Genomic DNA, 23880 nt, shown 5'->3' with positions numbered 1-23880 from the left:
GGAGCATGTCCAGAGAAGGGCAACAAGGCTGGTGAAGAGACTCGAGCACAAGTCCTATGAGGAGAGGCTGAGAGAGCTGGGGAGAGGAGGCTCGGGGAGACCTTATCACTCTACAACTGCCTGAAAGGAGGTTGTAGCCAAGTTGGTATCAGTCTCTTCTCCCAGGCAACCAGCAGTAGGACAAGAGGGCATGGTCCTAAGCTGCGCAGGGGAGGTTTAGGTTAGACATTTGGAAGAAGTTCTTCACGGAAAGGGTGATTGGGCATGGGAATGGGCTGCCCAGGGAGATGGTGAAGTCACTGTCCATGAAGGTGTTTAAGAAAAGACTGGACGTGGCACTTAGTGCCATGGTCTAGTTGACAAGATCATAGGTTAGACTTCATGATCTCAGAGGTCTTTTCCAACCTAGTTGATTCTGTGATTCTTGATTAATTTTTTTTTCCCCACATATTTGAATTTAGGCAAAGCAATACTGCACATCATTTATAAAATTCTCATAATGTCTCCATAGTGTGCTATAGGGAACAATACGAATTGATGGCAACACAAGATGATGGCAAGTAGATGCACAGGCTAATGTATAGCTTTCTGTATTCTTCAGGCCCATAACATGGGCTTTGGCTTTGTTTTATTTGTATGGGGTTTTGAGGTTGGTTTTATAGGTACCATTGGTCCCTCAGACCTTTTAGTGAGACTGATAGCTGTTTGTGTATTTATTCTACAATCTCTTTAAAATGTGTATGAGATTTTTCTGGAAGTTCTACATATATCATAATTTATTCTATTGTCCTAGTCTTTTCACTTCTTAAAATAACTGCTATTATGTCATATTTTGGAGGGCTGAATTGTTTTCTGCTTTTTTCCCCTGTTGCATGAAGATTAAGTGGACTATCTTAGTTTCAAGTCAGATAGTATTTCATCAGGACAGCAAAAGGACTGCAAGCATTCAACCCCTGTGGATGAAATCTCAATCTGCAGCATTTCTGTCTCCCACATTGAAAAGACAATTACTTAGATCCTTGTAGATGGGCTTTAAAACTGGGCGTAATCCAGTGGTGAATGAAATGCAGAACCATACAAATCAGTGACATTTAGCCTGACCACACGTCAGTCCAGGTGGCAAGATAAACTGGTACTCAACTGTTTCCAGCCCATTTTCCTGGTTAGCACTCCTAATACAAGAAACAGTTTTGGCACCTCCAGTGTGATTTTTGTGCATGTGCACACAGTTGTGGAAACACACTTTATTCTGTATTCAAATTTTCTGGTTCAGGTAAACTTCTAAAGCACTTGAATTTCATTTCACACTCCTCTTAAAAACAGTTGTACTTTCTGGAAAGAGAGCACCTTTGCCTTTCATCCTTTCTCCTCTCATTTGTGTGAAGAAATTGTATCACTCAGTTGTGACATTTCAGTAGTGGATGCTACAACCATTTTAACTGAAAGCATATTTTTATGAAGTAAAACCTAGATATATTTACTTGTCAACAGATATCTCTATAACTTCCATAAAGAGGACTGAATGATAAAAATAGTAAAATATGTGAAGCATTTAGATGTTTCTGAAATCTATGCTTCAAAAAAGAGCAAGAGCCAGCAATCCCTTGTGCCAACCTCTTTTATCTCTTGCAAAGCCTTTTCTCATTTATTGTAATGCTTAACAATTCCATTTCACAGTGTGCTTTAGATTCCTAACAGCAAAAAAAAAAAAAAATTACTTAAGAAAAAACAACTTGCAAATCCAAGACCAGTTTCTGTTTCTGTATGGTTCTAAATGAAGCCTTACTATTTCTTTACTAATGAAAATCTTTTCCATGTGGAATAAACTCTTAGTTCTTAGCATCATTAATAATGCTTAAAAAAAAGTATTTAAAATGGTTCAGTTGCCAACTGCCTTTGACTGTCTCAATAAGACATTGAAACAGACCTTCTGCTCTCAATTAATAAGGCCAATCACAGCTACCCAAAGCCCAGAATGACCGATCATTCTTCTGGTGTCATCGCTATCTTTACTGAGGTCAGATAAATCACTTTCAAGCTGTTAAATCAATGATCGTAAATTAGGGCTCTGTTTTTACAGCACCTTGTGGGAAATTCTCATGGTTAAATTAATCTAACAGCTGCAGTGAAGAGCACTTCCCACAAGATCATGGCAAAAGTTCTCCCCCTACACACCACTTTTTTTTTTTTAAGGGAAAAAAAGGACTGAATTATTTGTTTTTACCTAGCACACAAAATGGAATCCCTCCATCTATCCCTGCTAATTCATGTTTCAATTGTACCCAGCTGTTTAAATTGCACTGTGCAGAGATTGCCTTGATCCCCAGGTGCTGGTACTCCATCTGTGCTGCTCTGAGAGACTATTTACAGCCGAGGTTAGGCCAGTGATTGCTGGGATGGAAAACTCATTTCTCAGCCTGGCTTTTATTTACACTCTTATTAAAGATCCTTTCACTCATGTTGGAATGGCAGCTAGTGGCTGCAGTAAGCGTTTGGCATTGAGCCAAGCAGCAAAATTACCATGTCGATGAAAGATAGCCTGCTTCCATTTTAACCTTTCACTGTTCCCCCTTTCCATCTATATTTGCATGAAGAAGGATGATTATTGAAAGAGATAGGGGGACAAAGGGATGAGAGAATCCTTGTCAACTGAGCTTTTCAAGGGATAAACCAATGGTTTGTGATCAATTTTGAGAAATCTTTACTGCCTTGCTAATTTCCTACTCCTCTCTCTTAATTGCTATTAGACTTTATTTTTAAAGAGCTCATGCTCTGCTCACATCCTTCCCCCACTGCTACCCTGTGCCTTGTGAACACAACCCTGGATACGTCTGCGATGTTGAGGTTTCTACTTCATCCCCAATGCAGGTCACACAGAGCCATAGCAACACCCTCAAAGCATTTTTCTCCTACAAATATGCCTCTGAGAAATGAATCACTTTCTTGGGACCAAGCAGCTCGTTGCACACAGCATGTTATGTTACTGGAGAGGGCAAGGGAGAGTATGACCAGTGGGTGGGGGAGGCTGGCATGCAGTCATCACACTATGGCCCTAGATACATTTAAAAAATAAATATTTCTCCAGAGACCTCAGCACTTTTGTTTTTAAGAACACAGGACTGGTGACAAGGAAATCCACCTCAGATGTTAGGAGACAACAACCAACATTGTTAAGTGCCAACTATAGCCCAGCACAACAAGCAGGAGACCTCAAACCCTCAAGCCTCTCTATCAAGCTCTATTTGTGAGAGTGTAGCAAAGCCACACTTTTCTCTCTTCTCCTGCTTCCAGAGCAGGAGAGATGAGTCTATTTCCATTTTTCCTTAGTGTAGGAGCACTGACTCTACTGAGAGGTTTACAAGGGTTGGTGTTCTTCCTTCTGAACCTTGGTTTTGGTAGTGGGCAAATAGAAGCATTCATCCCCTACCCCAACAAAAAAAGAGGCTATTTTCTGAGGGATTTAACTCTTTACTTAGATGTTTATGTCATCTGTTGTTTAGGCACTACTTAACCTTGCAGGTCCCCAATGTAGGCTCCACTCATCACCAGGAGGCTGCTGGTGATCAGGGGCAGGTAACTTCACTGGCTCAAGCTGTCTGACAGCCACAGGCTGGTGCATTCCCAGGAGTGGCAGATATATGTGGCTTTTCAATACAAAAGTAGCTGTTGAATCCTCCAAAGAATGACCAAAATTGAGTTATTCCCAGTTCAATTTTTAAAACTTGATTTTGTCTCCATTGAGTATGAGACACCTGGAGATAGGATTGTCTTGCTATTTCTTCCTCACTAGTCCTCCTAAAAGGTAGAGGGTTTGTTAACAAAAGCATAAACATATATATATTTAGCTGTATTCTGAGTGACTGACAGTTAAAAGAGGTGTATCTACAGAATACCGCTTGCTTTCAGCTCCTGGAACAGGCACCAACAGATCACATCTTCCAATATGTTAGTTGCTGCTCAAAGTTATTTTTTCCTAGATACATACATTACATATATATATATATACACACATATATAAAATATATAATTATTATAAATTCAATTTCAATATTGTACAAAAGCTTATTTATTAGAACTCAGTCTGTGCCATATAGCTAACCTCAGGACTCCAGGTTAGTTGGGTGTTGTTTTTCTCATTTTCTGATTGACTGAGTATCTGAGTCCCACGCTACCTGCTTTCCTAATGAAGCCAGCACCAGGGAAATCTTGCAGGAGTGGTAGCAGAAAAGAATGACTGAGAAATTTTACATAACAGTAAATATTTTTCTTTTTTTTCTCTCCTTCCTTTTTTTATTGGCACTAAACAGACCTTCCCTAAAACACCCTTCTTAGAAAAATGTTACCACGGAAAGATTTACTGTCTGAGCATTGTGTTTTGTATTTTTCCTATTCATAGAATACTTATGTCTGGACATGAAACTTAGTTTGAAGCTTGTGTTTTGATTCTTGTCTGGCTCATTTAAACTGCTTCTATGCTGGTGCTCAAGCAGAGAAGGAGTAAGAATGATGTTCCAGCTCTTCTAACATATTCTAAATTCCCAGATGTAAAATTCAATTGCATGAGGGCTGGTGAAAAACAAGCATTAAGAGAGGGCACAAAGACCAGCTCTTCTAACATATTCTAAATTCCCAGATGTAAAATTCAATTGCATGAGGGCTGGTGAAAAACAAGCACTAAGAGAGGGCACAAAGACCAGCAAAGTAAATTTATTTTTTTAATTGGGAGCACAGTGAACACAATCCTCAGAAAATGCAGCATAAGAACTTTGTATTAGGAGCTTGTTCATGGAGTACCTTGATCTCAGCTAGATGAGTTGCTGTTGACATTTGGCTGACAAAGCTCTAGGGAAAGCTGGTGGATGCTAAGAAATAAGACATTTGGTGCAATTAGCTGCGGTACCAACCCAGGAATGAAAGTAAACAGGCACAACGTGGGGATGAGAGGATTCTTGAGAATCAAGGCCTAAACTGCTTGCGGCTGCAGCAATTCCCTGCTCTTTGTGCATTCTTTGGCAATTACCTGTTTAAATAACTGGTTTGCCTGCTTTTAGATCCTGGAGAACTGCAACTTGATTTGGCTTCTTGTCTCCCCTTCCTCATCCCAGTATGTGCTGTGATACTGCACCCTACCCTGAAGCAGCTGTCTCAGCCCACATCTGCTGCAGAGGACTGTGCATTAAAAAATTAAACTGATACACATTTATGAGACCTGGATGGGCAGAGTCAGTCTAAATTCTGAACAGACTGAAATGACTGCAGGGCTGTCAGCTGCTTTTACATCCCTGAGCTTTACTGAATATTATACTGGGCAGAGAAATGGTCTTTGTTTAGGAACAATTTGTGCTACTTGATGAGGTGACTGCCTAGTCATTTGTCTTCTCCAATAACTCTCATGGGAAAACAGTATCTTTTCTTGTAATTTTAGTCATGGATATCTTGCAGAATTTCCATATTCTTAAATCTTACCTTCCTAAAGCAAAAATAGCAAAATTTCATGTTTCTTTGCTTAGTCTCTGAAAAGTTGCAGCAATTACAGAAATAAGCAACAACTGTCATATGAGAAGCTAAATGTTGTATCTGAGCTTGTGTGATAACCTTTGGATCTTCCAGACAGCTCTTAATTTGCCAAGGAAAACTTCCTTGCAAAATTTTCCCAGATAATAACTGAGCCAAAGAACTGGGGTAACAATGGCTCAGAAAGTTGAACCTTCTAAGATCAACTTAAAAACCATTAAAGTTTCCCCTTTCAAATAGGAGAATTAAAATATTACATGCATGTAAGTTTTAATTTGGAGGTAATAAGCAATGTTAGCTTAAAGAAGACACCCTTTCCCTTTCTATGAGTCTTCCCTTTAGCTACTAGTAATTCCTGCACTGCTGGTGATGCTGGCAGTGTCAGCACCCATAGGAAGCAAGTGGTGAGAGGAGGTGAATGGCCAAGGACTCAGTGGCACATCTCAAACAGCAGTTAACGACTCCAAAATGTTTTAAATCAGAGAGGGGCAGAGTAAGGAGAGGAAAGGAAGGAAAAACACCACCAATAGCATAAATGAACCAGGAAGATACTCTGCTGGAGTACAGTCTGTTGGGAAAGGCCTCAAATTACCACAAGCAGAACACCCAACCAACAGACTGGTAACTCCAGGGATGACTGTGAAGCACAGAGACAATGCCAAACCAGTACAGCTGGTTGTCTTGACAGAGGAATGCCATAAGGGATTGATTTTTATTGCTTAAAGGAATAAATGCTTGGGGGGTAAAGATGAGGGACATTTTGACTCCTTAGAAGCCAAGACATTATGCACTAAAACACCAAAGAAAAAGAATGTAATTCTAATCTTAGGCAGCCTCAAATTCATGAAGGTTCAGAGATCTCGTCTGTCTACACATCTAAATAATCAGCCTTAAATTAACTGCATTAAAAATTTAATTACTTTTTTCTACTGCAGCTACCTCCCTCTCCCCTTAGTATTTTGTGGTAGAGTGCTGTGGACTATTTCTGCAGCTTCAAATTTATGACTATTTGTTGTTAAATTATGAAGAGTCTCCAAATCATGTGTCTTTTATCTACCTATAGATACATTTTGTGTATCTTGATCAAACTCCTTCTCAATAACCTCACCCTCAAAGCACAACTTCCCCCGAAATCATTCTATGTCTCCAAAAGGTTATGGCATCCTTTGTTTTGCAAAGTGGAGGATTAAAAAAAAAAGCCTTCATCCTTCCTCCTAACAAGAACAGGATGTGCAAAAAGTTTGCTTTATATAAGCCTTCCTGGAAAGCACAAGAGAAACTCTAAAATCCGTAAAAGCCGCAGTGTAATAGCATAAAGAATTCAACTTTTTGTGAAGGTACATCTCTCTACCAGGATATGTTAAGAAGACAAAATTTCAGGCCTTGGTTTTACAGAAACTGTACAAAATACAATAAACTACTTGGATCTTTCCCTTATGTCAACTGAGTACATTCAGTAGGATACTATGAATGTATTATTTGGCAAAAGACTGATTTATTGCCTACATGAATTAAAGAAACTGATGTCCAAATCTGAAGAGTTGCATTGATTACCTAAAAAAAATTAAAATAACAAGCCTTACTTGACCTACAAGCTTACAGAATTTAGGGCATAGGAAATGCAAAAGCAAGAGGATGATGTGGAGCAGGGTCCTTATAGTTCAGCTGATGTGCAACAGTTCCCTGTCAATTCATGCTATCAACACTTATTATTCAGCTGACACCAGCAAGCCAGGTAAAGCTGTGCTGAAGTTTTATTTGCACAGCAATTGTAAGCTTGACACTGTGGTTGGATTGCAGTAATAGACTGTAGGACTTAACAGGAGAGTAAGAAGAACCAGGGTTAAAGTAACACATTGCTTCTCTCTGCACTCTCCATTATGCTCAGTGAATACAATGGACATGTGCAGCACTTTAAAAACTGGAGTAGTGCTGGAACAGATGTTCTCACTGCTCTCCTACTTAGTGTGAGGTGAAATAAGAAGCAGGAGAATTGCTTGTGCTATAATGCAGTATTTCAAAATATAACAAGTAGATACCTGTCCAGTTCTCATTCTCTTGCTGGCAACCCAGGTGGGCATTGTCCATGGCTGTGCTGGTACAGTGCAAGGTTGGTATTATTTCCTGCATCTTCAGTGCCTTCAAAAGCATCTTTGGTTACTAAATAACCATGAACGCTTGCTTCATTGGAATCTACGAATTCATCCTTGGGTTTGCTTGAACATAAACTCAGAACACAATTTAAGACAGTGATTCCTAAGGAACTGAGGATGAGGGAAAACTTACTCCAACTCTGTTATCATTTCCAAAATTACACCCAATGCCTCAGAGAGCTGGTAGCTGATCACTTTGCACAGCTCTTCATTGAGTCAGAACATGGCAACTGCCAGTCTGAGCAATGATTCATAATCCAATGGCAGCACACAGCTATCCTACAGCTGAACTCTTTCCAGTCAACCCATAGGCTAATGCACCTCACAGGAATTTACTTCATTAACTGAAGAGTGAGACCTTTTGTCAGTGAATCATTCATTCTCTTGAAAAGCAGAGTGTGCTACTTGTCCATATTGCACAATTGGTAATACACATAAAGAGACTTAGGAAATCTTCATGACAAAGGCAAATAATAATGATTATAGATCTAGATGGATATATATAATATATAATTTAAAATTTTATTTTAAAACTTTGCACATACACTTCTTCAGTATCCTCCTCTTTTGTTCATTGCACTGAAAAGTTTCAAAAAACACAAAATATATCCCTTTACTAAACATTTTTTGTTCTTAGGTTACAAAAAGATGAACATTTCACAGTCACAAAGCAGAAGTACATTGGTCCAAAACATCTTCTTTCAGCAGGTCCTCCTCTCCTCAGAACATATAAATCCCAGACAGTTGTACAGATCTTAAGATACTAAGATGAATTGTCCAATGAAGGAAAGAAAAATGTGGCAGCTACTAGAAAGACATAAAATCAAAATAAGACACCTATAAAAGAACACCAACAGAAATGGTTAAAAAAAAAAGCAAAATGAGCATGGAGGTGGACAAGGGCATCCTCCTTCAAGTACATCACAGGTAGAAATACAGCAGCACAGTTACAGCATCATTTGGTCACTCTCTCTGTAGTAGCCACATCACTGAATCTTCACCTAAGACACATGGAGGAAAACTTTACACACCTAAAATGTTGGGGACAAACAACAATTCCACACAGTTTGCCATTCATGTTTGATACAAAACTGTTGAAAGTATTTGGACATAAAACATAAAATAAAAGCAAAACGCTGAGGCTGGAAGAAATACAGCAGATTTGCTCAGAGCGTGTAGTGTTCTTTAAAAACTTAGCAGAAGCTCAGAGCCAAAATTTGCCCAAACATCCTGGAGGCACAGAGTCAACAGTACCTCACAGACCTCTCATCATATTTTAACATGGAAATAACTGTAAATGGAAATCCACTGATAACAGCAGACTCTGACCACTCTTCCTTTAGCTTGTTAGCCCTGTTGTTTTTTAGAATTTTTAAACAAAACTCTCTCTCTCCATCATAAGGCCACTGAACATCTCAGACAATACACTTTTGTGTTCATGAAGGAAGCATTATTGCCTTAACATACCAAAGGATGGTTGTGTGCCTCACATAATAAAGTCTAAATGAAATTTCTAACCATCTTCTTCAATAAATTAAACAAACAAAATTGTAGGCTGTAGTGCAAGAGGAAAGTGTCTGAAATGTCTGTACTATCTTCTTCAACAGTATTCACAGGTGAATGGTAGAAGCTTCTTGGTTTTGATTTCCTAGAAGTGGGACTGGACTAGGCACCACAAAACAGTGTTACACTGCACTATCAGCTAACTGATACTCCATTATTAGCGCCTTTCCTTGCCATTATCCAAGGAAGGGTAAGAACTTGCTCAACTTTCTAAGCAATGCCTATGCAGGCAAGGCTCAGCACTGCGCAATAGCAATATGAATGCAGATGTAAATCAGGACTGAGCTTCCTTGCTGCTAAGGCTTATACAGTTTTGGATACCAAGGGATCTCACCTGGCATAACCCAGCACTGGTTTAGTTCAGGCAGTAACTAAAATGACATGCCAAGGATCTAAAATTTGGACTTGATGCCTAAGTTGCTCCAGTTTGAGGACATGAGCTGTCTGCTCCTAACTCGTGAGCTTCACTGAGTCCTGGACAAGTCTTCACGTGGCACCCATCTTCACCTATCTGAAAAATAGTATTTTGCACCACAGATCCTCCCTGCCATCAGTGGTTTCTAATGCTGTGATTCACAAAATAATTCAGCCTATAAAGGGAATTGGAAATGCTTTTAATTATTCTTGCTTCTTGCACAATACCTCTGCAATAAATAACTCCCGCCTGCTATTTCTGTGAGGCTGGGGTGTGTATATGTATTTATACCATGCCTTGAAGCAGAGCACTGACCCCAGTGCAGGGGATGTAAGAAGCTCCTACAGAAAGCAGATAGAAGTGAAAGCCCGAGTACTAATGCAGCAGGTCAGAGATGCACCAGACAATCCAGGGAGAAAAGCACCTAAATGTGTAAAAGATACTTTGTAAAAAAGCAAAACAAAAAGCATCACAGCATAGTTTCAGTCACATACTGAAACCTTTTGTTAAAGTTCTCAGAATTCATTAACTGATGCTAATTGATACTAATTGTTAATACTGTACTTCTGCCCTTTCCAGGAGAGAGGCTGACAGTGAGAACACAACTCGACCTGGGTCCAGCCACTGCAGAGAAGTCATATGGCAGTGCCTCAGATGAAAAACAAACACTGTGCAGGCTGATTCACCAGGACTCACCAGATCATGGTCTGAGAAGTCACCCATCAGTTTGCTTCCCACCAAGTCATGCAATCTGCTAACCCCTCTCTTCAGGGGTACATTTAAAAAACACTCCTGAATGAGTAGTTGTCTTGAAGTTTTGCTTTTAAATTTTGGCAAATGCTACACAGGAAATCTATTTCCACCACGTTGTACTCAGTGGTTTTATAAAGACTGGTATGCGTGTTGACACCATGTTACCAAATAATGAAGACCAACAGTGCATGAGCACTGAAATATTTGACTCAGGCTTGTAGCTGGTACCAGCAAGCACCAGCTTCTTTGCTGTTCAGACAGTTTCACGAGATTTGCCAGCACTAGTTTCTTTGTGAAAGAGGATCTGAATTGCTGGATGACTATACAACTGCATTTGTGAAGAGACAACAGGAGTTACATAGAGCATGAAAAGCACGTTTACAAGTTTATTAGGCCAAAAAGAAGTGCAAGAGAAGTTCTCTTGCTTAAAATTTGAAACATATGAGGGGCCATGGGAAAAATATTCTAGACTCCAAACCTCTCTTTTTACCCAGATGCACACAGAAAAAGAGGTAAAGAGAAAAAAAATAAGGAAAGAAAAGATAAAGCATGACAATACATAATCAGATATGCCATTGATTTATGCTGAAGCTCTAGAATATAAAACGTCTGGGTTCTGCACAGCTTTATCACATGCAGGCACTGGGGAACTTGTGGAACAGTTTTCAGGCTAAAATCATGCAGCTTGCTGCATGTTTGAGCCGTTACACACTCCACAGTGCCTGAAACCCCTTCCGGGTCTAGAGATTTAGAGCAAAAGTAGTTTAAATCCACCAAACTGTTGCACATATACTTCAAGATGCAATCAAATACAGCATCTGGGCAGCTACGTCGCACTCATGCTGCGTCGTGTTTACACAGCACATCATAAACTACAAAACTGGCAAGCTCTGGGTCACACCTGTTCAGAAGAAAGTCTGCAAAGGGCACAGCATCCTCTTTCTACTTTGGAAAGGACACAACATTTGTAAGCTCCCTAGTCAGTGCCGTACAATTACATCAGTTCCTGCCTTTTTTCCTGTCAAAGAAGTACAAACCAGATGAGCAGCTCCACATGAATGTGGTCTGGGGACAAATTAGGTGAAAGTTGGCTCTCCAGCCAATATATCTGCCTATAGGCTAGAATCTTCTAGTTTTGTTTTTTTCTTAAATTTCTGCCAGTGAAGTAGGAGAACTGTCTGCTTGGAGACTAGACAGCAAGGTTACACTGCAGATTTGCTCACTTGTTTCTCTCCCGGACTACTGCTTTCACTTCAATAATGTTTTATGCAAATTTTCTTTATTTAAATTGATTTATCACTGCTAAGAAAAATGCTGCTAAAGCTAGCCAAGGACTTGAATCTATCACAGTCACACTGTAATCCTTGACTACAGTTCTCAATGCCAAAAGGACAGAAAGTTCTGATCACCCAAGTCAAGCAGGCAAAGGTATACAGAATAATAAGTGAGGCAGGAAGAAGTGAACACCTTTTAAATAGATCACTACCTGGGTATTCAAATTGCTAATGAGAACAATACCACCACTTCCAAGTAGGAGTCCAACTAAAAATACACTCAGGAGCCCAAACAAATTTACTAAATCCCAACTGATGCAAAAACTTTATGATCAGGGATCCTTTCAACAGGATAAAGCAGGCAGAATCATTCAATGAATGTAAATCTCTGATCCCAAAAAACCCGCAGCCTCCAGGTAAATATCACATATAGCTGAGTTTGCATGCTCTGTATAATCATGGTATACACACAACAAGGAATCTGGATGAATAACTCCTCACACCAGAATAAATTCTGCCATACAGGACTGTGACCTATTTCTCCTGGACAATTTTGCAGGTGGCTGTTTTAGCTGCAGTAAACAGGCATAGTCACACTGAAAACAATTTCAGTTTTCCTACTAAAATACAAGAGGTATCTACTGAAGAAGAGATGGGAGAGGAAAATGGGGGCTCAAAGGATTACACAAGTTTGAAGTTGTCCATAGATAAGTCATGAATACAACTTTTTGAAAGAAGAAAACTCTTGAGTCTCATATATGTATATGTATATATATATATATATTTAAATGACATGTGACCCAAGCCACCTTCTGAATATTTGGGGGTAGATTTCAGGAACCTCCTTGGCTTCTGATACCCACTTCTACTTTCACAACTGAAATGGCTCTTCCAAGCTACATGGTAAACTGAGAAAAAAATTAATTCCCCACCCGACCTGGAGGGATGACAGAATCCATAATATGCTAGCAGCATTTAAATCCCATTCCTGTTAAGCACCAAAACCATTTCTATAGGGAAATTGGAATCTTAAGGGTTACCTTTAATCATATACAGTATATGTGCAGAGCCCTACCTTTCGGGCAGAAAAATACCCCTCCAGCATTACATCAATTGGAAGTGTCTTGGTCAGACCACCAAAACCATAATGTCTCTTACAGGCCCTTCCCAAAAGGATCCCCATCCTATAATCGCTCTTGATGTTACTTTCATGACTGTTTGTTCCCATGTATTAAAGGGATGACGTAGACAGAGATGTCGTCTCCAGAGCCCAGCCTGTCATTGGATATTCGCCAGCCCCGGTCCTTCAGCACTCCCCTGGCTCGCATCACCAGGTCCTGCGCCGCCAGCGTGTACCTGTGGAAAAGGCAGAATATAGCCAGAGTGTGTTCGCCTCTGTGAGGAGAGTGGGTTTTCACAGCCTGCCGCCTGGCAGATTTAATGTTGTGACCTACCAGGACATGTTTCCCAGTGTTTTAGAAGCAGGCAGGAAAAACACAAACCACTGCATACCCACAAAGCAACTCCTTCCAGTTCAGTGACAGCTCCTGAATAAGAATGTAAAGGTATTTGACAGACACCACTTGACCAAAAGTTACCGGCCATTCTGGGTGCCTGGCTTCACCACTCTTCAGAAAAATATTAAACACGCTTGCCTTAACGAATTGGCTTTCTAGGAGTAGTCTGAAAAATTGAGGACCCCAAATAACACTACTTGTTGAAAACTACACACTTGTTCACTGACACACCTGAAGGTAATCATATCTGAACTACTTCAGAGATGAACTGCAACAAAGAAAGTAATTTGGAGGCAAGTAATAGAGCATGAGAAATAAAATCCAAATTACACTTTAAGCCAAGTAGACTAACTTGTCTGTTTTCCTTGACTGTAGGAATGATTTTTAAATCTCTTTTATTCTGAAACTGGAAAAGGAAACTTACAGTTAATATGGCCAGATTAACAGAATCCCACAGTTCTTTCACATTTATAAGTTCAATGAAAACTGCATGAATGTGAGTTGTCAAGTGCTTAATTTAGTGAAATACCAAGGCTCATATTCCTTCAAAACTCCCAGCTTGTGCTGGGCTGAGTGGCACTGGATTTATGGGAGTTATTTTTCTGTCCTGAAAAAATACCACATGCTGCTTGGGGGCAGAAGGGTGTCAGAGTCCAAAAGTGGAGCATAGACAGTGCCCTGTCATGTGTGCTGATATGTCCTCCCTTATTGCTTTAGCTGCTGTTTCTACATCAACACATCTGTGTACTCAGAAACTTCCTCTGAAAGAAATCTCATTATGAGTGAACAGCTATTGTCACGTTTTACTTCATCAGTCCAACACCTGGTCAAGATGTTCTGAATTAGTTGGGTGGAGGCAAACTTTTCTATTATTAGATAATTAAAAATTAATTGAATAGTTAAAAGACTGACAAGAAAAAAAAACAGTTCAATATTTTGTCTGCATGTGTTTTATTTAAAGCATAAGTATCAATCTCCAAGATGATGCAGGACTCTATGAAGCCACACACACAGGCCTCCAGAACTAAAGCACACCTCTGTAGTTTCCAAAAACCAGCAAGGACAAAAAGTGTTTGCATTTCAATATCTCCTTTTCTAAGGAGGATCCTTGACCTGAAATGATCTGCCCAGATCTCATCTGAGGAATGGGAAAGAACAATAACTCCAATGATCAGAAGGTCTGTGTGTGTAAGTTTATCAGTTACCTAGGACTGTTATAACCCCAGAATTTTTCACCACAGAATGCATTATTAAGTGGTAATTTCTATCAGTAGAGAGTTTATTCAGTCTCTGGGGATGAAAGAATAAAAAATACCCAATTATGTTCTCTTTCTAGAATTTCGATGCTTTAATTCAAATGACTCCTTTGAACCAGGAATAGATATATTTGCTCTACTAGAAAGATTTCTTCAATGCAAATGAATCAACACCTGATTACTCATAAGGTTTGATGCTAAATTCAAGTAATGTTGTACAGCAGCAATGCACCCCTGCTGCTAATGGTACCAAGTGATAAAATTTCCAGCCTTCACTAGTTTTGACAAATGATTTACTTTTAGCCATAAGAGAACAGCCTAAAGATACAAAATCCAACACGCTTACACGTACACATGCACACTGTCTGTATGTTCCAAGATTAGTCTGTACAAACAACCTTGAGCTGTAATAGCAAGATAACAAGAAGCACTGGCCTTACTGCCCTAATGCAACATCAAATCCTTTTTTCTAATGGGGTAAAACCAAACACACATACTTGTACTCCTCAGTTCCCAAATCAGATGCAGGGCTAAGGAACAAAAGGACTCCATGTGGCAAGCAAGAAACTGAAATATTTATTCACAGCATGTCTGATTCTGAGTGAATTTTGGCAAGAACATACTTCCCAAGGATTTTTCAGCTATTGTCACAACTTAAGAGAGAAACACCCATCATTCTGCAAGAAAACTTTGCTTTCCTGCTTTTTCTAATTAAGAAGGGCTCCCCACATCTGAAAAGTACAAAGGAATGAGTATTGCTTTTGATTCTGTTAGGGTTTTGCTGCTGAGTGTTTGGAAAGGGCAAGATAAAAAAAAGGAATTTTAATAAACCAGAAATTCTCTCATAGACAGACTGTGAAATACTGAAGAAAACCAACACAATGAAGCAAAGGAAAAGGAACAGGTGAAGGCAGCAGTGAAGTAACATATTCCTCTCCTGTGTAGAGCTGAATTGAAGCAATGGTGTTCAACTTGGCACTGGAGAAGATAGGGTGAGTCTCTTGTACCTGGAGATGAATAGGAGCAGCAGTCCATTATTGAATGTTTTATTCTCCAGCACTGTGAAATTGGGATTCAGCTCTAGAGACAGCATTAGAGAACTGCTGAAGTAGTTTTAAAGTATCCACTTCCTCCTAATGAATAGCCTTGCTGGAATACAACTTTTGTGTTTTAAGAATAAATATGTGGGTTTTTTTTCTTCTGCTGGAGCTTTCTGTATTGATCAGTGAAAGTACTGCAGGAGAAATGGTGACGGGGGTAATTGTGCTGCTGTCTGAGCAGCTTATCTTCTCACACCCAGCAGAGGTGGAGGAGCTCCCCAGCATCCTCCTAAATCTCTACCTAGTGTGAGAGAGAAAGTGAGAGGGAACAAGAAAGGACAAGAGGAAGGATGAGAAATAGAGGGTTCCCAAGATCAGGGGGCAAACCTGCATAAGTGCAACTGAAGGAAAAGGGCAGAGTCATGCTTTTCCCTCCTCATACCTCTTCAGAGAGCTGATGTACGGAAAGCAGCAGTGTGTCACTACCACCTATTCTTCACTCAGAGTCCCCTTAATGCTCATCTGCCACAATACCCATAAGAAATCAGCTAGCTAAGAAATCCAGCTCCACCCCAGCCTCTTCACTCCATCACAGTAGTCACCCAGGAACTGTTCTCTAAACAAGTTTGTGCCTATCATTCACTGAGGCTCCAAATCCCCTGAGGTTGTGTCTGCATGGCTGGATGAAGACAGACCCGAGGACTTTGCTCTCCCTCCACTTGGAGATGATGTCCAGGCATATGCTATGTTTGACAGGATTCAGAGATGTTTTTTATGTGGGCAACAAACACTCACAGTAAATATCAGCAGGAGAGAGTCCCCAAGAGCATTGCCGAGGGCTGTAAGCTCTTACCCATGAGGCTATAAAGTAAATTTTAATCCAAATGGGAGGAATATTGCTCCCACAAGGAACTAATTATGTAACAGATAAGTACTCTGTAGCTCTAAAATCCTGTCTTTTGTTTGTTTGTTTGTTTGTTTTTCCTTGTTAATATGCTGCTGTCAGGGAATAAGTAGGCTATTGGGTCAGGAGGATCCAGGATTTGCTCCACAGGTTGGTTCTCTGGAAACCCAGAGTGCAAGTCTCTTATATTCTGACAAGTTTTCTACATCCCTAGAGATATTACATTTCCAGCTGATCACCTCACCACAGACTATGTCACTACCCCCATCACAGAACCTGACATTTTCTAGGATAACATTTCCTTTAAACATAACACTGATAATACAGCAAACAAGATTTTCCTGTCACTGACTAGTGAGAGGAATGAACACAGGTCCACAGCCCGACCTGCTATGCTATTGTAAGTTCATTAGTTATACCTCATTTAGACCACTGTGAAGTAATTACGTAAAACCTCTCACATAGTACTTTAAAACCTTTAATATTCTTTACAACCAAGCAGCAAGAGCAATTCCACAAAGGTAATTTTCATAAATATCATTGTAAACTATATGAGGGACTGCTCCAATTACCTTTTGTATGCTGGCATGAGAAATGTCTTGTCCCTGCTATTTGTAAGCCTCTAAATGACCTAGCACAAAGTTGCTTAAAAGAACAAATTGATTTTCAATTCAGATGTCCATTTATAGACCAGCAGGTCAAATACCAATAAATGTGTTTGTTCTAAGTTATAAACAGCAGACTCAGTTCTGGAATGAGTGGCACTCACGTTGGCACAAACAGCAACTAATTCCCCACAATTACTAGAGCTAAACCAGTACAAGCAAATCTAAATGAAACAAAGAAAATTTCATTTTGCTTTAGTGTTTCTGATTGCTGAGTGTTCTATAATGGATGAAAAAACTACTCACCTAACAAGTAAAAAAGATCAAAGAAAGAATTCCCCTTCCTGCTGCAGCAAACACAGTGGCCATCACCAGCTCAGTAAAGACCGAAAGGAACTAGACAGACTCAACACACCCTGACTGTATTCACAACAGACAGGACTGGTGAGGATGGTAGGCAGGGACAACTTTGCCCAAACACTGGATGAGAAACGGAGACAGAGCAGGGTAGAGGTATTGCAAGAAGTGCCTTTGCAAGAAGAGACTCAGGGGTGCAGGAATGAGAGCAGAAGCCCCTTGCATCTCTGAATGGTGTCAGGGCATAACTGAAAGTAGATTGGATGGGTCATCTCCTCCTACCTTAAATTAATGGCATGTCTGCATAGCATAGTACCAAATGCCCTGGAAGTGCCCCTCCCTAATTCTGCCTGATCTCCTCCCAGAGAGAGGGCAGACACACCTACATGTTTTGCTGAAGCAGAGACAGTCCTGGTTGTCTTTCATACCACATCTCATCTTTGGCGCAAGGAGGTGGACAAGGTCAAAATATTGCAGTTGCAGCTTCATGTTAATCATTCATTCTCCTGATGATTGCAACAAAACCTCTTTTTGCATTCCATGTTTGTAAGTGCCAGGGTGAGAAGATACTATTGTTGAGCTATTGCAAAGCTGCTCTCACTTTAAAACCCAAGTGTCTGTCAGGGCATCCATACGTACTTATCTTCCTTGTTTGCTGACAGAGAATGGGGCTGACCCTGTGAAGATGATGACTTAGAAATATGAGAAACACCCAAGCATTTTGAGATGGCTCTCGAAGGGTTATTTCTGAAACTCTGCTTTCCACAGACCAACTGGGGATATGTAAAATCTCTTTTCACCCTCTTAGCCCAGGGTGAGGCAGAAGACAGTGGTAGACAGGCCTGAATTCAGGCGCAACACAAACTTCCCTTCCTGAACAGTCCCTAGGGAAGGATAAAGCTCTTCCCACTTTCACAGTCCTCCTGCTTACAAGCAAGAGACTTCTGATCTCTAGCATAATATTTTAAATCATAGTGACATGGAACTCAGTAGCAGGCAGACCTGTGGACTCACTCAAGGCAGATAGCCTCTAGATAGTTGTTTGGGAACTTGTTTGCATGGTGGTATGTTTTAAAGACAGAAGCATATAATTTAAGAGGCGATAAAGACAGGAAAATGAAAAGAATGAGGTAGAATAAAATTGTGAAATGAAACAGAATCCAATTAAATGGAGTCAGGCTTTCCGCCTCTTCCATCACCACACCTGTCCTGGTAGCACTAATCATTCCCTGCTGAAGGTGGGTTTCAGGGTTATACTATGAGCAAGAATGAGTAGGAACTCCACTATGCAGTATTTATACGTACATACACACAGAGAGAGAGACAGACACTCAGTATGTCCTACTGAGAAACAGTCTTTAGTGTTAAGGGACTATCCAGAGGAAAGTTAAGTGGAAACCTGTGACTGCTCTAAACAGACTTGTTGCCATATATCTTCTAAGACTTCAGCCTCCTACAGTTTTCACAGGACCTCGTACAGCCAACAAAGTGGATCCTATGCCAAGATTCTGTGATCCCACACCTATTCCTTTGAAGGCTGCCAATTTTGAGTTATAACAGACTCTCACCCCAAATGCCCGTGTTTGCTGTAGAGGCTCCATCCAACTTATTAAAATGTTTTCTTATAGGTGTTGCATATTTCCTGAATGTTATTCATATCATACTTTCTACGAAAATATGTTACCAGAAAGTGCTTCTATGGAGAAGCTAGAAAATCAGGAATGAGCACGAACCTGTGGGGATCATCGGGGTCACAGTTTGGTAGAAAGTTAGTGACAGCTTCTGCCACTTCTTCATTTAACAGCACGTCCCAGAGTCCATCAGTAGCTAGGATCAGAACATCATCTGGCCCATGCTCATACTGCAGAAGGTCATAGACTCTCACCTAAAACACAAAAATCCAAGAGATTCATGAAGGAGGAGATTGTCAGATCTGTTTGCAAAGCATTGCTGGGCTTGGTTATGAGTTTAGCAGGTTTGGCCAAGGCACTGAAATACCTCCCAAGGCACTAATGGAGTCTGTCTGCAATTTAGCTCCCAACATGACAACCCTTCCTGCTGCAGCTCAGCATGGCTCAGGTGCTAACCCCAGCCAGGATGGATGCAAGCATTCCTAAGCCAGGCTCTAAAGTACAGTGCTGCTGTTGCTGCCAGAAGGGCTTGAAGCCTCCCCCACCCAGCTGCCTTGTTTCAGTGCGTGAGGCCCTTCCCTATCATTGGCAGCACTAGTCATATGGAAGCTGAATAATTTATTTGATGAATTTTTGATATTTTCTAATAAAATATTCACAAATAATTGTTTTCACTATTTGTCTAGATCCATTTAACTCTGCCAGATAAATTGCATGTTTGGAAATATCTGTGTGGCACCAGGCATTGCATTCACTTTTCTAAACCTGAGGCACCTGCTGCACTAAAGTGTCGTGCCTAAGCAAGCGAGTGGTTCCACGAAATGGACAAAAACTGTTTACCTGCTCAGTCAGATGTATCTGTAAACAGCTAAAGACTGATTCAAGATCTGCACAAAAGTGAAGCTTATTCACACTATTAAATTGTCCACTGACTTCAACTTGTCTGTCTGCAGCTCCAGTCAGGGTGATCACTGCTGGCATCTCTGTAACACCCTGCCTTTAAAACAACTTCAACCATCCTCTTCCCAGAGAGGCTGGGGAAAGCTCGGAGTGGAAGGGGCAGTCACAGGGGTGCTGCAAGGCCATCAGCTGATCCAGAATACAAGCAAAGGCCATGGAAAGTGTTTTAAAACAAGTCTTTAGTTTGGTGTAACTCCCCTTCCAGCGCCTGCTGTGCTCCAGCTGACAAACCACCTCCCAATTCCCAGGTTGTGATTGGGGAGCCATCACCAAGCACTCACGGAGCACTTTAATTACACCAGCAACAATCACAGATTGAAAGAATTGTAACAACCTTGGCAAGGCACACAGGAGGAAAGGATCGTCTGTACTGAAGTTTGGAAGTGGTACACCTTGTCACACACCCTGCTCCAGGCTTGGACTCCACAAACAGCTGTGGCAATTGGGAAATTTGTCAGTCCAAGCACTTGGCAGAACTAGAAAATATGAGCTGTTTTATTCTCTCTTATGGTGCCCTCTCCCCTTAGGAGCCATAGAACAGGCAATACACATAAAATGCCTGGACCTTTTAATGTAATTATGCTTTTATGGGACTGCAACAAGTACTGGAGAAAAAAAAAATAAAAAAAACATCACCAAGACCTGGCTGCTAATACTTACCAGTTTGCTTTTCACTCAAAAGCACAAGAAGGTCATTTGTTAAATATGACCTTCACTATCTAAGGTAGCAGCTGAATAAGGCCTTTGGAGAGGATTAAATTCAAAGCAAGATACTCTCTTTATTAGAGCATATCTCCTTATTCAGATTGAGTGGTAATATAGAAAAGATCCCTATATGCAGCACAGCTCTCATCTCAAGCTCATTGCATGGAAATCAGTAGCTGTCATAGCCTCCATTCCCAGAATTCAGTTCAGCCTCTTAACAGCCCACGGTTTCAACTTGGAAATCACTGGGGTGTGGAGGGTAAGTGGGCCAACACAACCATCAATATGCAGCACACATTCTGGTAAGATCTCTTGGGGACTAGAAACTATTTGAGAAAGCATCAGGGTTAATGCTCAGGAATGCACTCAGCACCAAGCCCCTCAGAGGGCTAACCAAGCTTTGAACGTCAGTGCTGGGAAAAACATATCTGCCATGGCTCTCCAACCAAGGCAAAGGTGTGAAACTAAAGCCATGCATCACTGATTTGAATCCTCCTGAAATGAACAATCTTGTCTGACTGGAGAGCAGCACTGGGGCAGATAAGAAACTTGTCAAAGCTACCTGCAGCCAACCCACAGGTCGAAAGGTAAGAGCAATACTAAGAACATGTTTTGTTTTGTGGGAAAAGGAAAAAAAATGCAATCACTGATTTATTGGGTAATCTGGGAACAGATTTATTGGGTAATCCGTCCAAGAAGGACAAGCTCTGTGAACCGAGCATCTCCAGAAAGGCATGCATTGAGAAGGAACTAGATGTCAGAAGTGGTGCAGGGAACAGCGGGATGAGCAATAAGGGATGTTAGGCTGGTCTCTAGGCTAAGGAAAAGAGAATGCCAAGGTTACAAGAGACAAGCTTGGGGCAACTTCAGGTAAGGGACCAGTTGGACATGCAAAAAAATGTTTACTGAAATGCAGCTTTGTCTGTCTTCTAATTACCTTAAGTCCTTTCCTTGGATTTCTAAAATACAGCTGTAGGTGCCCCTAGTATGGTACTAACAAAAGGAGTTAGAGCTGTCCAGTCTATTGCAGGTACAGTTTATGTTCGCAGACCACCTTGCCCAGGCACAGAAAGTAGCCAGCTCCTAACCCTTTATTTTTCTGCAAGGAGCTTTGTTCTAGTTCTTACTTGGTTCAGTGAGGGTTTCTTACAGTAGTGATATGTGCCTTCTGCTGGACATGGATCAGTGTGACAGCAGAGCTCTCGGAGGCGCATAGGTTGGGCAGCACCACCAAGGCATGTGGAGTGGAAGCTCAGACCAGCAGGGCTCAGTGAACACCCCCTCCACACACATCCCACAGCTCATTGACTGCAATGGAAACAACGATTTTATTTTCTTAAATTCTAGAGTCAACCTTCCCCATGACTGCCTCCCTTCTGCAGCCGTATTTCAGGGTGTAAATAGTGAGGTTAAGCCATGTTCTGTCTGTGACACAAGTTTGCACAAAGCTGCACACACTGCAAAACAGCACTGAATAGCCCCATTTGTGCAGGTGACAATTGGCCAATGACTGGCAGTGCAAAGGTTTCCTTGACTAAGGCTGCACCCTTGACAAATTTTCTAACAATGCCATCCTGAATCTTCAGTCTTTCCCTCATGAATCACTGCTTCTGCAGCCAGACATTGATCCTGATAGTAGCCCACTGAACTTGTGTCCTCTGCCCCAAATGCCTTGGGCTACCTGTGCATTGTCCTCTGCCTCCCATGCTGCCCTGAGAGCCTTCTCAGCAACTCCGTCCAGCCTACCAGCTCCTTCTGTGCTGCCCTGGCAAAGCTTCTCACTCTTTAACTTAATCTCTCTGGAGGATCAGGACAGTCCTCAAAGGAGTCCAGTTTAGTCACCATACTTCTACTATCCACTGATGTCTTACTTATGTAAAGCAGCTGACCTGTTAACTAGCTAAACTTGGCATTTGTAACCAGAAAATGTAAAAAGCCAGCTATAAGGAAGAAAAAGCAGAACCTCACCAGCAGAGGCAACCATGAATACAAGCACTGGGTTACCCTTATATCCTATATATAGGACAATACTAGTTAACCTGACTAGTTAACAGATCTGCTGATAGGTAACAGTGGATACACATCACTGGAGCACGTGGTCACACACATCTTTCTGAATGTGCGTTATGCAGTTTGTCACGTAATGTCTTTCTTCAATCCAGGTATTTGTTTCTCATATTACTCACCTACGTGCAGTCAAGAGCATTGAGAAAACCGCTCTGTGCAAGCAATGAACAAACAGGTGGGCTGGTTTTATATTTACATTTACAAATGGATCTACCCACTGGACAAAACCTGCCTTTGGCTGCTGAAAGGGACCATGGCAGCTCTGCAAAGGTGCTGGGGTTCGTTTGCCAGGTTTGTTTTTAAGAGTCCCTGCAGCTCAAAAACCGTTCACAACAGTGACATGTGAGCCTGCAGCCACCTGAGGTGCCAGCCTCCGGGGAATTCGAGCCTGCATTCACTCGCCTGCACTATTGATCAACTTGGCTACTTCAATAAATTAAGCCCTTATTTAATTGTATCATCCCTTTTTATGCACAGTGTTATCCAGTGTAGCTTTGCTGGCAAACGACAAGATCTTTCAATACCACCCTCCAAGTAATTTATATGTAAATAATAAAAAGCGGGTCCCAACACTGCTCCCTGCAGCACTCACCAATTAATCTCCTTTTAGCTTTTTACTGCCACCCTTTGTTTCCTGCCCTTTAGCCAATTTCCAGTAGACTGTGCCAACTTTCCACTTAGTCTGTAGCTTCATATCTTTTATATTAATAACCTGTGATGCAGAGCAGTTTCACAGATGTTTTCTGAGAAATCAAAGTGCTCCTGCAAGAGCATCTACTGCATTTATTATTCTTTTTTTAATTCTCTTGTAGACATAACCTGAAGGACCTCCAGCCACTAAAGTGTGATGTTTGCTTCCTGAAACCGCCTTGACTCCCTTTGATCATACTGTACTTCTCTGTGTACTTACCTTATTTGTTCCTTTCAGTGGTGTAGTTCCTAAAGATTTCTCCAGAAGGCAGATGTGAAACTAAAACAGTCTCCTTGAACATATTTGTAGAGTTGTCAGAAAGATTTTATTAACATAATGGAACAAGAAAAATTCTCCTTCATTACCTTCTTATCATTTGCTGTGGTGGCTGGCTTCGGGTTCATCGCTGGCAAGGGCCAAATGCTGCCATCAGAGCCACATCTCTCCTCACCAAATGGCTGAGCTCCCGTTCAAA

The 23880-nt window shown here is 41.0% G+C and overlaps 1 protein-coding gene across 1 annotated transcript in view; it reads right to left on the bottom strand.

Annotated features, from left to right (window-relative positions):
• Positions 1–8168: 8168 nt before the first annotated feature.
• Positions 8169–23880, bottom strand: part of PPM1H (protein phosphatase, Mg2+/Mn2+ dependent 1H) — a 131798-nt gene continuing 116086 nt past the window's right edge. Inside the window, exons 9-10 of the mRNA XM_027721191.2 lie at positions 19085–19236; positions 8169–13028 (exon numbers count right to left, since the gene is read on the bottom strand). Coding sequence (XP_027576992.1) covers positions 12881–13028; positions 19085–19236 — 300 coding nt within the window. The 3' untranslated portion in view covers positions 8169–12880. The remainder of the gene's footprint in view (positions 13029–19084; positions 19237–23880) is intronic.

The sequence above is a fragment of the Pipra filicauda genome, unplaced genomic scaffold (assembly GCF_003945595.2).
Source record: "Pipra filicauda isolate LSUMZ 115617 unplaced genomic scaffold, ASM394559v2 scaffold247_size1415610_pilon, whole genome shotgun sequence".
Classification (NCBI taxonomy): domain Eukaryota; kingdom Metazoa; phylum Chordata; class Aves; order Passeriformes; family Pipridae; genus Pipra; species Pipra filicauda.
The sequence above is the reverse complement of the archived record's forward strand: the minus strand, read 5'-3'. Positions and strand labels throughout refer to the sequence as shown.